General features: G+C 33.7%; 1 protein-coding gene across 1 annotated transcript in view; it reads left to right on the top strand.

The window, feature by feature from the left end:
• The window catches only part of LOC140445779 (uncharacterized), a 139,368-nt gene extending 133,546 nt beyond the window's left edge, over positions 1-5,822 (top strand). Inside the window, exon 6 of the mRNA XM_072538117.1 lies at positions 4,874-5,822. Coding sequence (XP_072394218.1) covers positions 4,874-5,180 — 307 coding nt within the window. The 3' untranslated portion in view covers positions 5,181-5,822. The remainder of the gene's footprint in view (positions 1-4,873) is intronic.
• Positions 5,823-17,139: the final 11,317 nt, after the last annotated feature.

The following is a 17,139-nucleotide window of genomic DNA, read 5'->3' as shown; positions in this document are numbered from 1 at the left end:
CCATTGTTCAAAAGAGGAATCTGATCAATGAAAAGAGGAAACTCCCTTCCTGGAAGGCAAGGCGATTGTGCTGTAAGTGTATAACTTAGTCCATTTTGATAAACTGCGTTAGGCTTTCACGGCCATCGTCTAACTTGTTAAACTGTCTGTTCGGGCTGTTAGGCCGTTGTCTTCTGAGATTAGTTCTCGACATTTCGCCAACACTAGGAGTTGGCATCTTCTGGATATGTTACTGCTTCGCTCGTAACCTGAAAATGACGCTGCGTTGTACTACGGAGGCAGTATTTATATTTCCCACTCGCCTCCCCTCCACTGGTTTCAAGAATGTCAGATTCCTGTAAAGTTATCCCTTTGATTTTCTCAATGAAATGGGCTGAGTCTTTTACAAATGCATCGGTTTTTCCTATATGTGGTTGTAAAATATCGGCCAGATGTTTAGCAAAGCTGTAAGACGGAGATCCTATGGAGCTCACAATAGGGCGTAGAGGTACATCGTCTTTGTGGATCTTCGGCAAGCCATACAAGCGTGGTGGGACTGCTTCGCTGTTGCATATTCTTGGCTTTATACCATCTGGTATGGACGAAGATTTTATAAGTCTATTGATTTTCCGTAGGGTGACTGCCGTGGGATCTTTTTTAAGTTTCTTATATACCGCAGGATCTAGAAGATTTTGTATTTTCGTTTTGTAGTCGTTTGTCTTCATTACGACGGGGCATTTTCCTTGTCTGCTGGTAAAATTACAACATCTTTGTCTGCGTTTAATGATTTTATGGCACGGATTTCTTGGTGGCTCAGGTTATTTTTCGGTGTCTTAGCTTTATGCAGAATTCTCGCTGATTCTGTCCTTATTTCTTCAGCTTTTTCGATTGGTAAGTTGCGAATCGCAGACTCTATATTAGCGATGATATCTTCTTTGGGTATAACTTTAGGTACAATCGCAAAATCCATTAATCAAAAAAATTAGTCCATTTTGGTTCGCGGAAGATATTTTATTTCCCCTGACCCGTCTATTCCAGGACTGGTTGGGGTATATTTCCTTGTCGACCCCTTGTGACGCGTCCGAAGGGAGGTAGACAACTCCACGGGACATATATTAGAATACAGTTAGATATAAGGTCTTCTTCTTAGAGTGCCATATCCCTACGGAACGTCGGCGACTACCATGCTTATAATATTGTTATACTGATCTCGGTCTTGCGCTACGTGTAGCAATTGGTCCGCTGTCAAACCTGTCAAGAGAGTTTCTTCCGTCCTATCCATTTCTTTCCTTCGAGTTTACCGTTGAGAATTAGCCGAAGGAACTCATATCTTGGTCCTCTGATTATATGTCCAAGATATTCTAGTTTACGCCTCTTAAAAATATTTAATAGAGTTCGTTGATGTCCCATTCTTCGAAGAACTTCTTCGTTTCTGGTTCTGCTAGTCCATGGAATTTTTAGTATCCTTCGATACAACCACATCTCAAACGCCTCGATTTTATTCATGATATCGGCGTTTTAAAGTCCAAGTTTCACATCCATACAAAAGTACAGACCACACGTAACATCTTGTAAACTTTTCACGGATTTCCAAATTTAATGAGTTATTGGATAATAGAGGCTTGAATTTTTGAAATGAGTTTCTTGCCTGTTCAATTCTACATCGAATTTCGAAGGATGGATCCAGATTTTGGGTAATCCAACATCCAAGGTATTTGAATCTCTGAACTCTCTGCAGCGGTTGTTGGTTTAATATCAGTTGGGTTGCGCCGATATCCACTTTACTGGTCACCATCTATTTAGTTTTATCGATATTTATCGACAGTCCCCAATTTGTGCATTTCATGTCAACTCTATTGATTAGCTCCTGCAGATCGTCGATGTTTTCAGCTAGAATCACAGTATCGTCGGCGTACCGTATATTGTTAATTATTTCTCCTCCTATGATAATTCCTTTTTGATCTTTTAAAGCTTCCCTAAATAGATTCTCAGAATACACGTTAAAGAGGGTGGGAGACAGTACACAGTCCTGTCTTACGCCTCGTTCAATACTGATTGGTTTTGATTCTCTGTTGTTGGTATTAATAATGGCTGTTTGGTTTCAGTAAAGTTTGGCAATAAGTTTGATGTCTTTCTCATCTAGTTGGATGCTCTGCAAGGCGGTAATTAGATATAAGGTAAAAGCAGTAAAATAAGTACGATTAAGCGACAATAAACAGAAAAGAGGAAGATCTACCCATATACAACATTATTATAACTTTCATTAAAACAACGCATCTTCAATAAATATTTCGTCGTCGTGGATGTGAAGAGAGCTAACCCACATTTTCTAAAAAATGAGCTAACTGCAGCATCGCAATCAGAAAGAAAGATTTTATAATGTAGTGAAGAGATCTAAGTGAATATGTTGTTTCAAATGGTTTGTATTCTAAAGTGTGAAAGGACGCTAAGTAAATTCACAATCCTTATTTTTTGAAGTGAAGTGATCTATGCCACTTACCACCACCGGGTACTGAAAATATTGTCAGTGGTGAACAGAGCTATCAGACGCTTGAGCTTAGTGTGCAAATAACAACAGACAGATAAATTATTACGACAGTCGATTAGTCACCTTATCGTTAGCTGGGGTTTGCTGTTAAAGCAAAATCTCATGGTACTCGATTGTAACAATTATTAAATTTATTTTATTTGAAAGCTTCTTTGTCTGCGAGTAGTTATAATCGTAAGATAATTTTATTGCTGTTCATTTATATTGATATACAATTTTTATGTAATTGAGCTTAGGTTTAAGACAAGTGGGTGTACGTGTACGATCTACAGATGATAATAATATTTCTGATTGGGTACATTGATTTGAGTGTAAAATCTTGTTTCAAAGAAAAGTTTATTCAAATTAAAAACGAACAATGTCGTATTTATCACAAATAGTAATAATAAAATAATAAAATCCCAGATAATCAAAAGGAGGTAGTACGTAATCACATTAAATCACTACCGGTGATTGATTCTCACTATTGTCGAAGTTTAACCAAAAGGAAATACTTACCTTCTGGTTTATCTGAAAAACGACTTTACCAGGATTATTTAAAATACTGCGAAGAGTATTAGGAAGATGATTCAGTGTCGTTTTATTATTATAAACATATATTCAGCACCGAATTTAACTATGGTTTCCATAAACCAAAAAAAGACCAATGTAGCTTTTGCACGCAATTCACAAAAAAAACCGAAGACGAAAAAGGAAAACATCAAGATGAATAAAATTTACATCAACTTCGAAAGAAGGAGGCTAGAGAGCATTAGAAAATTGACAAAGATCTTGCTAAAATTGATAATATTTTCAGCACCTTCACTATGGATATGAAAAAGCTTTTACTGACTTCCCAATTAGAAGTGGGGCAATTATATTATAAACGGAAACTAAATACCTATAATTTTACGGTATATAATCTCAAAACTACTGTTGCTATTAACTACATGTGGCATGCATTGAATGGTACAAAAGGATCATCAGAAGTAGCTACATGCTTATGGAACATGCTTTCTGAGCTACCATCTGAAGTGAGTGAAGTAACATTTTATTCTGATACTGTAATAGGTCAAAATAGAAATTCCATTTTATCTGCAATGTTTATAAAAGCTTTGTCTTCTTTTGATAATTTGCAAATTATTAATCAAAAATTCATGGAATCTGGACATTCCAAAATGGAATGCGACAGCGTTCATTCTGCGATTGAAAGTAGGGGACGAACAATAAATATATATGTGCCTGACGGCTGGAACACAGTGGCAAGAACAGCCAAAGTAAATCACCCTCTACACGTCGTTAAGGAATTAGATTACAGTCATTTTATAGATTTTAAAACTTACAGCGAAAAATTAATTATTAACAAAATAAAGACAGTCGATGGCCATGTTATGAAGTGGCTAAGTATCAAATGGCTGCAATATAGAAAAGAACACCTTGACATAATCTTCTATAAAACACAACTTAGTCAGGTAGACTTCAAACAATTGTGCATTCGTTGAAACACTCGAGTTGACAACAATGTTTTAGGTGAGGTTCCGAAACTTTATCCTTCTGCTTTAGGAATAGAGCCTAAGAAACTAAAAGATCTACAAGATCTTTGTAGATCAAGTACTATCCCAGCCACATACCATGATTACTACCTCCGACTTTTAAAACCAATAGAGAATCGCTGCAGACGATTCGAAATCCAAGTAGCGATAAAATAATAAGATTTCTGTATATTCACTGTTAAATAATATTCAATGTTAAAGACTAAAAACTAAATTAAATTTATTATACTTTTGTGTTATTTTTGTATCCAAAATTAAACATTTTAAGCATAATATCACCTTGTATTATTTAATTTCGTAGACTTAGATCTTTTCACACAACAAAAAACCAATATGACTCGTGAAAAGTTATCTAGTGGTGAATGGAGCTAAGTGAACGAAACCCTTCTACCCTCATATAAATCAATGTTTTATTAGTGTTTGGTTTAGTACAAAGTAGGTAACAATTTGTTTGATAAATCCTAAAAAAGTTTTAGGAATAGTTCAATGATCAGGAAAGTTATAAGCTAAAATGTATTTTTTCCTGGACATGGTAATCTAAAATGCTCATTATCTCGAAACTGACTTTTGTTGGTTAGCTCTCTTCACATCCACGGCGACGATTTCTTGAATTTAGTGATTATTTAAATGATCTGCGGAGTTCTTAAAATAGATTCATGTAATATTTTTGAACGAGAAAGTTTTTTTACTTCTTGTATTTGAGACAGTATAGGACATAATATAATATAGTTGGTTTGAAACTTAGATGTATACTGACGTGAATTTTTACTAGTTAAAGTTTTAAATTCGTTCATTAATACAGTTGTATTTTTAGCACCATGCGACCAATGACCCCGCCAATGAACCTCCGAGCATACCACCCCGGCATTAGAGGAAATCCTGGCATTATCATGAGCCCACCAGCAGTGCTGAAGCCTCCCGATACCGGTACATCAGTCATTTTCGGACCAGGAATGTCCGGCATTCCAAAGGCGATTCCAGAACCAAACTCAAGCGCCAATAACAACGTAGCCAGTGACTTGAGCATGAAAAAGAGCGAAGCTCCGCCTCAACCGCCGCCTCCACAGAATCCGCCTCCCCGGATGACAGGGTTTACTATAGCCGATATAATGGGTAGATAGTTTTTATGGATAAGAATACTTGTGTAAGATGGACAGCCAGTAAATGTATAAACTAAAATATCTTGTGAATTATTGGATATGTACAACTTTCCTTAATTTTACTCATATATTTTCTCTTATAATATGCGGTTGAGGACCATCAATTTTCTGTTAATTTTGTTCCGTTCCACCTACTCTATTTAATGAATGAGAGTAAATCACAATTGTAATTCAAAGAATACTTTATATTTGACGTTTCTACCTCTAACTTGGGAATCGTTATTAAAATAATATCAAATCAATATAAATAATGGAAATCTAAACGTCAATCGTAACGCATTTTCAATTAAAATTGTGGTATATTCCCATTACATATAGTCGATACCTAGAAGTGCCACAGACAAATAGTTTCAGGACGATGTTATTTCATTCCGCTCGAAATAACATTGCACAAATCATTCCATGAGTCTTCTTCACAATATTATTGTACAGCACTTCTCTTTCTCTCATGTTTTTATTTTTTGCGTTATCTTATATGTAACGTGCATAAATAATTGTTTCAGGTATTCATGGTTTTATGTTTTGACATAACGTGACGTCTTAGATTGCATTTTTTCATTTCTCTGTGAAATCCTGTGGTCCAAGATGATTTTGACATTATGGTAATTGTATGCTTTGTTACAATCAAACGGCCAAAATCAAAATAGAAGACCAGTTAACTGATAAAATTGCAATAGAACGTGGAGTACGACAGGGCTGTATTTTGTCTCCATTGTTGTTCAATATTTATTCTGAATGGGTATTTAAGGAAGCTTTAGACGGTTGTGCGAAAGGAATACTAATAAACGGTGAATGGTTGAATAACATTAGATATGCAGATGACACTATAGTTTTTGCCGATAATCTGAATGACTTACAGATATTAACAAATCGCATAACAGAAGTCAGCAACAGATACGGACTAGCTCTTAACATAAAGAAAACCAAATTTATGACAATTAGTAAAAAACCAATACTAAACGCTCAACTTACAATTAACCAACAGAATATCGAAAGAGTCGAGCAATATACATATCTAGGCACCAATTTAAATAGCCAATGGGACCACTCAACAGAAATTAAACAGCGAATAATAAAAGCAAAAGCAGCATTCGTTAGAATGAGAACTATTTTCAACAGTCGAGACATATCATTAAAAACAAAATGCCGTCTATTGAACTGCTACATATTCACAGTTCTGCTCTACGGAATGAAAGCATGGACACTGACTGTTGCATCTATGAATCGGCTCGAAGCTTTCGAAATGTGGTGTTATAGGCGCATCTTACGTATATCCTGGGTTGACAGAGTTACTAATGTGGAGGTCCTGCGTAGAATGGGGAAAGAATGTGAAATTCTCATGACCGTCAAAACTAAAAAGTTGGAATATCTAGGTCATGTAATGAGAAATCAAGAACGTTACGGCCTTCTCCAGCTGATTCTCCAAGGGAAAGTAAATGGTAAGAGAGGACCGGGAAGAAGACGCATTTCCTGGCTTCAAAATTTGCGAAAGTGGTATAACACGACTACCACTGAACTGTTCCGCGCTGCAATAAGCAAAGTGAAGATAGCCGTGATGATCGCCAACGTCCGGAACGGATAGGCACTTTAAGAAGAAAAAGATGCTTTGTTAAGCATCTCTCTGCATCGTTTATGCATATTGTTACTGATATGGACTTGTTTGTGTGCCCTGTTCTCGAATAATATTAACAATTTGTAGGACTTCATCGTTTGATCATTTTTCTAACCATTGGATCCGCAGGATTCTTCTGTGATGTCACATCTCTATGGCTATTAACACAAAGAAAGCGTCAAGGAAAATGGAAATTAAGAATATTCTCAGTTACATATCGAGATTTAGATGTTTGTGTTAGTTTTTATTGGTTCTAACGTAGGGGCGCTAAAAGTCAGACTGTGCTAATGGATGTCTTCTAGATGGTCTTTGATGCTTTTACTTTTGATTTTTATTCTGATTTTTTTTTCTTAATGTAGGTTCTTATTTCTTTAGATGACAAATTTATTGTAATAACAATACGATTTTATACTTCTATAAAGTACATTAAACATCAAGGTTTTCAATTGGCAAATAAAATTATCACCATCCTCATCATTGTCATCTTCAACGCCTTTCAATTCCGCAAGATTATGACAAATATTGTCTATTGTACCGTTTTTAAGTTTTTTATTAATTTCTGTTGTAGAAATTCTATTCCATGTTTTTCTATCTCAGGATTTTATTTTCCAACCCCATATATATCTTCCTCTGCATTGTCTTTACATTTCCTTCTTGGCCGTTTCCTGCCTCTCTGTCCCTTTGTATTTTATAAAGTCTATAACTTTTCTAGTCATTTCTGTTAATGATCTTCCTGTGCTAGGTCCTATTCATTCTAATCCTTTTGCTTTTATGGGTTTTACTATATTTTATGGATCTGGATATGGAGTGTGGTTCCCTTGCTTTACCTTTGTAGTATTTTTAGTTTAATTTTGTTTTTTGTTCGTTGTGGTTCTTTCCATTTCATATTCTCTCTCTTCAATGGCGCTAGAGCATACATTTTCAAGCGTCCCTTTCCTTGGCTGCTCTCCTCCAGTTATCCACCCTCATATGTCTCTGGCATCGGTTATCACTTCGTCTATCCATCTCTTCCTTGGTTTTTATACTGGCCGACATCCCACCATAGCTCCAATAAACGTTCTACTAGGTGGTCTGTTATTATAGATTCTATTTCATATTGTACTGGGAAATTAAACTTATTTATCTAGAATAAGGCTGATTGGACTGAAACCTACACCTAAAAGCGCGCTCTACAGTAATGATAAAGAACATACCGGTAATTTGTAGAACGCTTACTAAACAAACACATGTTCTAGATGTATAAGATCATATGGTGACTAATCGAAAGTAAGGATGCTAAACAGTTGCAATAAATACGCAGCTGATGACCTCACTATCTAAAGTTTTCAGTAATTCACACAAGCAAATTTCGTCGTAATATAATATTATTGTAGGTCTTATAAATTTTAATTTTTCGAAAAAATAATACTATTTTGTTGCCAGTTACGAGAAAATATTTTTTTATAGCTGAGGAAAGTTGTAACTGGTCCTAAAAAGCTTAAAATGTGCTATATCCTGAAAGTATTTTGTGTTTTTTAGTTTAATACCTCTTTACTGGTTGTAGTATTGTAATATTGTTTTCCTGATATTGTAATTTCCGTACAAAAAGGCAATACAGGATGTTATACAATTTTTTGTAAATAAACAATTGTTATAAAATATGTATGTTATGGTATTGCTTAAGAATGATAGTTTTTACGTAAGATTTTTTAAATTTAATTTAAATACCACCTGCAATTTAAGTTTTGATGAAAAATTCACAAATTTGAACTCTCAACTAAACCGTATTTTAAGAAAAAATAGCATTAGGTACTTCGTACTTCTTACATTTTAATACTTTCAATAGTGTTGCCCTCTATCGAAAAAAAGCAAAAAGTTTTGTTTTCTTTGTTTGCATATAGGTGTCGACACTGTGTAATTTTACTTATCTAAATTTTTATAAATTTATACCACAAATGGTGAGTTTGTTTTTGGACATTTTACAATTATTATTATCTAACAAATTTTCAGGTGAAAGAATAAAAAAATGTTAATCTGTGGAATATTTAGTAGAGCTCTTTATTTTAAACATATTGAACGTGCTTTGATTTCAATTAATTTAGAAAAATGTAATATTCTTACATGGATTGGAAGGATCATGATGGCATTTGGGGTTTATCCTCTCTAGAAACAACATGCACATTTACATTGTATTAAACTCTACGTTACTGAATTTGGGGTCCGTGACAAAGAATGTATGTGTACGTGTACCAATATCCAAATCAGTGGATACACAGATTTATGTAAACACAATCCTACTTACTCTTTTCTGCTGAAATGTAAATCCTCTTGTTTTATAATAAGTAAAATAAATAAATAATTGTATATTAAGGCAGATGCCAACAAAAATATTAGATGAGAATGACTATTTGTCAGCAATACACAACACACATTCTCAAGGTTAATTTGTAAGATCACCTAAAAACCTAAAACTAATTTTGCTATTATTAAATTTTAACTACATGAGTATTCTTTATAGCCTTTATTTTCCATAAGTCTCATGGTAACTCCATAACAATAAATCAGACCAAAATAAAAGTGGGTGTTCGACGCCATAGTTTTTTTTCCAAAACTTTTGTAACAGGTGTTATTACTCTATATAATTTCAAGCAGCATAGGAGTTACATAATTAAATCAAATTTACTTAAAATGCACGGTTCGTTTTAAATGCACTATTTATTTATAACTTATACAATTGTACAATTGTTTGTTAAGGTCTATTTACCGAGTAACTGTATAAATAAGAAAAACCAATTTACTACAAGGAAACCCTATAAAACTGGTCTAGAGATTTCATATCAAAAGATATCAAAAGGTTTCTCGAGTATTTACATACCTGGTCGGCGATGACTTATGTACTTTTCACCGGCACAAGTTTCGGGTCATCCCTGGGCTTTTATCAGGAGCAGGACTCACACTTCTAACTGTTTCTCAAATGTGTACAAGTTCTAGGCTGCCATTAGTTTATTGGCGGTTGCTCAGTCTTACGTTACAATATGTTTTCAAGATTTTTTTTGCAATGCTTCTTTATATGCCATATCATCTAAGAAATAGGGTAATCACCACGCCAGTTTGATGCCTCTGCTCTAAACATGTCAGCGGAACTTGGTTTAAAGTTTTTCCTTAAATTCCAATCGTTATATCATGACTATTGGTACTATACCAATAGTTGAGCTTCGATCTTCTCAGTATATTTCGCCAGTCGTTTCTGTCCATCGCTAACCTTTGCCTTAGATTGTTGCGCCCATCTTCCTCGCATCTTCGTCCACACCATCCCTCCATCTCAGACTAGTTTCTGTTTCCTACTGGTAGCGCTAGTAAAATTCCTCTGGGTGGGTATTTTTCATTTGCACTTATCACATGTCCACTCCATCTAAGATTATCTATATGAAAGATATTATATCCATATCAGTTACTATTTCTTTATACTTTTCTTACAGTTCAAATCGAATGAAATTATATCACCTTCTCCAAATACCATTCTCACAGATTGCACCCAATATTCTTCTTAGTATCTTTTTTTCGAAGATGAGCAGACGCTTTGAATCTATTTTGGGGATGGCCGTGTTTCTGACCCATGTATCGATGGTCGATGCCATCCATCACTTTGGTTTTTTCCTTATTTAGTTTTTTGCACAGTCGTTGAAAAGGTGGAAGCCACCTCTTGAAGCCACCTCTTGTGTGGTGTGTACGATCTAGTGATGGGTTGTTAGTTTTCATTACCGTTGATTTAATTAACGGTAGTGACCAGATGATATTCTCGGTAAAGACCCGGGAAACGGTGATTAATATCTAGTGAATTTAGGAATGGTCTAGTATGTAGTACTGGTTGCCTAACTGACTGAAAATTTTAAGATTCTGAGTTGAACAGTAAATAGGCTGCTCTCTTTTTAAAATAATAAATTTAAAATAATGTCATTAAACATATTGAATATATTTTTTTCTTTCGGAAGCGTTATCAAGAAAGTTTTATAGTGATTTAAATGGATTACTTTATTGTTAGTATTAGATTACTTCTCGTCGAGTCCTTAAATGCTTTCTTGTTTCATACATGTAAAACACGATAGAAAAAGGCACAAAATCCTCTCTAACATCTCTTCAATCCATATTTCTTCAATAAATGCGTTTTCTTTTTGACATTTTGACATTTTTTTTGACATTTAGACTTACACGAATAAAAACTATGTCTAACTTATTGAGACATACTGTATATATTATACCTTGTCTTTCAGTAAATTATTGATAGTTATGTATTCTTATGGTGCTGGAATCTATAGATACCTTATACGTGTAAATTTATTTTTGAAGAAGATATACATATCATTTATGTAGTAAATAAAGCTTTATAATAATGATTTAAGTTGATTTTTCAGAGATTATCAGATTTTTGATTTATTTATAAATACTAAACTAAAAACTAGCACGTTTTACTTTATTTAACTTTTAAATCGCAAATGATGGCAATATTAAAGAATATTTAAATATTTTTTATTGCCAAGTAAATAATAATCTCTGAAAATTTTTCATTCGTGTATTTATAGATTAGGAGAACAAAATCCAAATGGTATTTGTTAATCTATGTATTTTTTACAAATCACGTAATGTATAAAATATTTAATGCAATTTAATCATATATAAATTATTCCATGTTATAAGTTCACTAAAATTTTATGAGAATATTTTTCGGTGTTTTTATGATTATATAAATTGATTTTTTTATTTTATAAAACAGTTTGATATTTTCATCATGCATGATGACAATATCTCTTTTCTTCTGAGAGAGTCCGTCCCTTTCATCGTGTTGATGTTGGTTTTAATACTTGTCAGCTTTTCCCAGCTTTTAGTAAGCAAAATCTTTCTTAAGACATTTATATAGTGCAATTAGGATTTGTTTGAAAAAAATTAATGTTGATTGTAGTGAGTCGGACCTTAGATTTTTGTAGAAATGTGTTATAAGCAGCAAATTTTTACTATTCTTGACAAAACGGTAATTTCTTTTCGCTACTTTATTTCCTGTACAATTTTTTTCATAAGTACTGCACTCCACACTAATTTTTTTCTTTTTCTTCCATACTTGTAAAATGGTTTTTCCGGATCTATTACAGCTAGATAGGTTTCTCTATAGTCCATAAATTTTTGAATTTCGTCAATTATTATTTTCCTACCTAATTTTTTAATTATCTTTCATTAGACATTCAGAGATTGCATTCAACAGTTTCCAAAGAACCTCTTCAAAAGATTTTTTTTGAGACAATATTAATCATTTATATATTTTGATATCTTTCGCATTTTTTATGTACAATTTTTTTTTGTTTTTTTTTGGGAAAATAGTAAAGAATCATTTACATATTTTGATATCTTTTGCGTTTTTATTTATCTTCATACCCTTGCTTTTTGCCTATTCCTGGCAAGAACTGGATGGAGCTTTTCATAGCCCATTCTCATTGCTGTTTACGCTTTTGTAATGTTTGTCTAGTTCCGAGACTAAAATGGTGTTTTAGCACTATCATTTTTTTCAAGTTTAAGGTCGTTGTAAGATGTCATACCACGAAAAATCCTTTTTACTTTTTCTAAATGCTCCAAATACTACTGTGAAATGTATTTTTGTAACATTCGGATGTCCACTATTGGTGAATTTGCAAACTATTCTGCACACAGCTGGAATCTGGAATCCAAAATTTCAGGCAAAATATTGCACGCACTACGTAATTTACTACGTTTTTTACGTTAAGCCATTTTTCTACTATTTTAATTATAGGTTAATAGTGACTATAGACTTTTAACAATTTTTCATGGTGATAGGTCATTCATACGACTAGGTTCTACTCTTTTTATGTAGCTAAACATTCCTTAAAGACAGTAACAACGAGATTTTCAACTTGAGATCATTTATTGTACTGTACCATTAAATTAAACGTACTCTCCGATTTATGTACATTATTTATTTACAACTCTTATTTATGAGTACAATTATTTCTATTTTCAAAACTAAAAATTATTTGCAGACTAATTCTAAAACTAAAAGCGCGCTAATATATAGGCCACACACACAACATACATTATATTTTCAACGGGTCAAAGCTTCTCGATTCACATCGCTCGCCCCACACACGCGCAGGGAATCATTTTGTGACGAAATGTTCCGTCCGGTCTATGTTATGGTAAGCGTGCACTTGTCCGGACCGGCCCGCAACAGAACGCAACCGTGACGCAACTACGATGGGATCAGCGCTCACTTTATGGAAACGGAACACATCGAAACGCGACGAAAACGAGGAATAGTAAACGCGGATAGTAGTTTCGACGAAATAGTTTCTAAATTAAAGTGTTTTCTTTTGTAAGATGTTGCTACAATAGATCTTGATTTTTTTCGTAACTCCTTCATTGGTAACATCAATCAATCGTTCGCTATTAGGTCGTGGATTTGTTGAGTAGAAGGTTTGTTTTGTGCTGATTTGTTGGTCGTGGTTTGATAGAAGTCTTCGATTATTTTCTTAATTTCATCTTTGCCACGTTCTCTATAATTATTCTTACGAATTCTGTGTTATAGCGTCTAATATCTTCTCTTTTTTATAACTTGTTTATTTATTTCTGTATGTTCCGTTGTTCCTTTTTATGTGCATCTTCTTTCTTTCATTTAGTTTCTTGGTTTCGTTGAGTTACATATTTTCTTTATACATTTTGTTATATCGAATTTTGTTTTTTGAAATGCATTTAGTTCCATTTCTTCTAGTTTACATATCGGTGTGAGTCTTCTCTTCAGGTCTTCCTCATATGTGCTTTTATTTTGTTTTAATTCTACGAGTATAGAAAAGGGTTGTGTTATGTGTTCATATTAATTTTTTCTTTTCTTGTCCGGTATTAATAGTTACTTTGTCCTTGATAATTCGTTGGTCACTACCTAAGTCGAATTTATTCAGAGTCGTTATGTCATAGTATGTTTTTTATTAGATATGATATACTCTGTCTTGTTTTTTGTTTTCCCGTCTGGGCCTCTCCATGTCCATTTTCTAGTTTGTGACTTTTTAAAGAAACTGTTCATACAATCCAGGTTTTCGCATTTGTAGATAGTTGATTAGAGTCTTTTCTCTCATTAAGTTTGCCTAGTTTAAAGTCTCATCTATTTTAATATCGTCGGTGTCTGTTTCTCCTATTTTGGCATTCAAATCGCCCATGATAATGCAGTAGTATGAGTTTTCTACTTTTTACCTTCTTTTTTTTTCATCTTCTACAGCGCTTGTTGGGGCATAAACTTGTGCTACCTGTAGTCTGTATCTTTGCTATATTTGCGATACATATATAACCCTATCTGATATTTAGTTTACTTTTATAATTCGGTTTTTGATTCTTTTGTTCACTAGTTGCTGTTCCACCTATGTGCAAGTCTTTGTCTTTGTTTTTCTCATATAAGACATGACCTGGCTTTACGGTGATGAATTTTTGTTATTCTGGACGTCTGGTTACACTCAGACCCACGATATCTTATTTTATATGTAACAATTCTTCTTCTAGTTCTTCAATCTAAGTTAAACTAGTAGATCTTTGCGAATTTTTGCTTCTAACAGAATCCTTGAGACGGACCTTAAAGATGTGGGATTCAAATTCTTACTTACTTGGGGTACCGTTTCTTCTGTTTTGAAATTCGCCATTTGGGGGTTTAATAGCTTTAGTCCTCCACTCTGGCTAGTCGGTTTGGAGGATGGTAGGAAAGTACATCACGTAAGTATGTTTTGAGGTAGAAGAAAAGGTCAGGACAAGATTCCCCTCATGTAATGGAAGTTTAAAGAAAACCAAGACTCGCGTGATCAGGGTCACTTCCTTGAATTAGATATATCCTTTATCGGGGTCATAGAGTATTATTTAATGTTTTTCATTTTCATTTACATTCCCTTTTATGTAGATTATTTAGTTATGATAAGAATTTGTCTGTTGTGTGAATATTTCCTCATTGAATGATATTTTAATAAAATTAATCAATATTTAAAGGAATTTACTTGTATTTGAGAAAAACAGATTTTTTATCCTTTGTTATACTGTGTTTAAAAATATTGTTTGTAAACGTATATTTAGAAAAATGTGTACAAATAATTTAGGGACCATATTGCTCGCACTTTTGTTTTTTTTACAGCTTAAGCATCTGTACATATAGTGTTTATACATTTTGATTAAATAGTTTACAATTAATTAAAAAATAGTTTGTAGGTTTTATATATTAATAAGCAACGTTGGTACAAAATTTAAGTAACACTTGTTATTGTAATTTATTCCAATGTAGTATTAATTATGTAGCTCACATTCTAATGTGTTAAATTTTAAATTACAAAATTTTTATAAATATGTTAAACTTGTACGTACTTGATATGAGGACTAGCTTGTGATCTCATAATATATTATTGCAATCTAAAATATGAATTATGTATTTTTAAATATTATAGTTAAACAGAATGTGATTTCTACAGTTTTTGAATAATAAAGTATTTTTTAAAATAATTATATAGCAATTTTTACTCAATGTTTTTAGTGAATTATATGTAGTGTTCAGGGTTGAAACTTCAAGAAATGACCATATAATACAACTAAGAATATTTGCAATGCGACCCTGACATACAAATAAAAAAGGCAACAGGGATCACTTTAGGTTACAGGCAACAGATTATTTGTTAAATAAAAACAATAAAATCAAAAGACGAAAAAATTAATAAAGTAAGTTTACTTCGGGTGCTGGGATATACTGGTATTGAAGGGAACTACTTGTCAAGGGAGAGAAAAGAAACATTCATAGGCCCAGAACCTGTAGTTAGTGTAATACAGTGGTAACTAGAGGGTTGGTATAAAATAAAAATAAAAATAAAAATGTTTATTGCCTTATATTATACATTTCACACTTAAGATATTTCAAACCTAAGATATTTCATCCATTTTTCTTGGAGTACCGCTCCTGCAGCATCTACTGATTGAACTGCTTCCTCTTCGGGTCGTGGATTTATCTGTCTTGGAGTCCTTGACATCTTTTTCTGTAGGTACTTGTTTTTGGCATTGTACCTACTTTCCTGATTAGTTGTCTTTGGCAACCATCCGGCTAGATTCTTGGCGAGGATGTCTCTGGTCTTTAGGAGTCTTCTTGTGGCTTGGTGGAAGAAGTATCTTGTCCTATTCTCAGCCACCTCTGTTGGGAATTTGTCTTTATTGTACAGCCAGCAATTGACGGATTTGTAGTAAACTGGTTTTATTTGCGAAAAAACAACTCAAATTCCTACAATATATAAAATTAACAATATAAAAACCAATGAATTCCCATTACTTACTGTTCTCTTGCTGTCTGCTAAATTATTTAATTTTTTCCCTAATTGGTGACAGTTTGTATTCTGAAGTTTTAATATTATATCTGACATAGTCTTTAGAACAGTAGCAACGGGAAATTTTGGGTAACATAATAAAACTAAAAAAATTAACGAAAATACGGGGTGTTTAAATAAATATTCCATACAAATTAGAAATATTCGTAACAATCTCCCTCGGTGGTGTACATTGGAGCCTTTTCTGATGGTTGCATTTGTTCTTCTGTCTTTCCATGTTGATCTATTGATGATCCTGTAGCATGACGTCTCTGTTCTTTCTAGTTTCTTCCAGTTGGTTTCCGTGGTGAAACTCCATACTGGGACAGCGTAAGGTATTATCGATTTAGCATAGGCCTTATATAGTCGGATCTTCTTGGCCTTCAATAGTGGACTGGACCTAAAAATATAAGGAACTCTTTTTGCAATATTTGCTTTTACCTTGATTTGTTGTGTGTTCTTCGTGAAGTTGAGTTTTCCGATAAATTGGGGGGGTTAGCGTGATAATTTAGGATTGAAGCTGTAGATGAGTCGAATAAACCCCTCTAACGAATTGTCTCCACTCTGATAAAGGCTGTCACCATTGTAGAAGACGTCTGTCTCAATGTCCTTATCAATGCCTCTACAATTCTTAGGGGATACTTATCCCTGCGAGCGGGGCAAGGCTTACTGATTCCACTAGTCTGGACTGACTGGTTCCGCCCTCGCGGATTTACAAGAGGGTAGGGAAATCTTTCTGGAAAGGAAGGGAATTAAGGACTTCTCGGTCTCAGGTCCTGCAAAGAGTGAGAGGTTATGGGCTTACGTTAGAAGCCGGAGCACTGCATAAGCGAAATGTGTATCTCTTCTAGTCTCGACCTGTAACGGCTAGGAATAAGAAAAACAAATTTCGAGTTTACGATGTATTAACTATAATGTACACTACAAAATATCAGTTAGGACCAAAAATGTTCGA

Source organism: Diabrotica undecimpunctata, chromosome 7 (genome assembly GCF_040954645.1).
Source record: "Diabrotica undecimpunctata isolate CICGRU chromosome 7, icDiaUnde3, whole genome shotgun sequence".
In the NCBI taxonomy this organism is placed as follows: domain Eukaryota; kingdom Metazoa; phylum Arthropoda; class Insecta; order Coleoptera; family Chrysomelidae; genus Diabrotica; species Diabrotica undecimpunctata.
The sequence above is the reverse complement of the archived record's forward strand: the minus strand, read 5'-3'. Positions and strand labels throughout refer to the sequence as shown.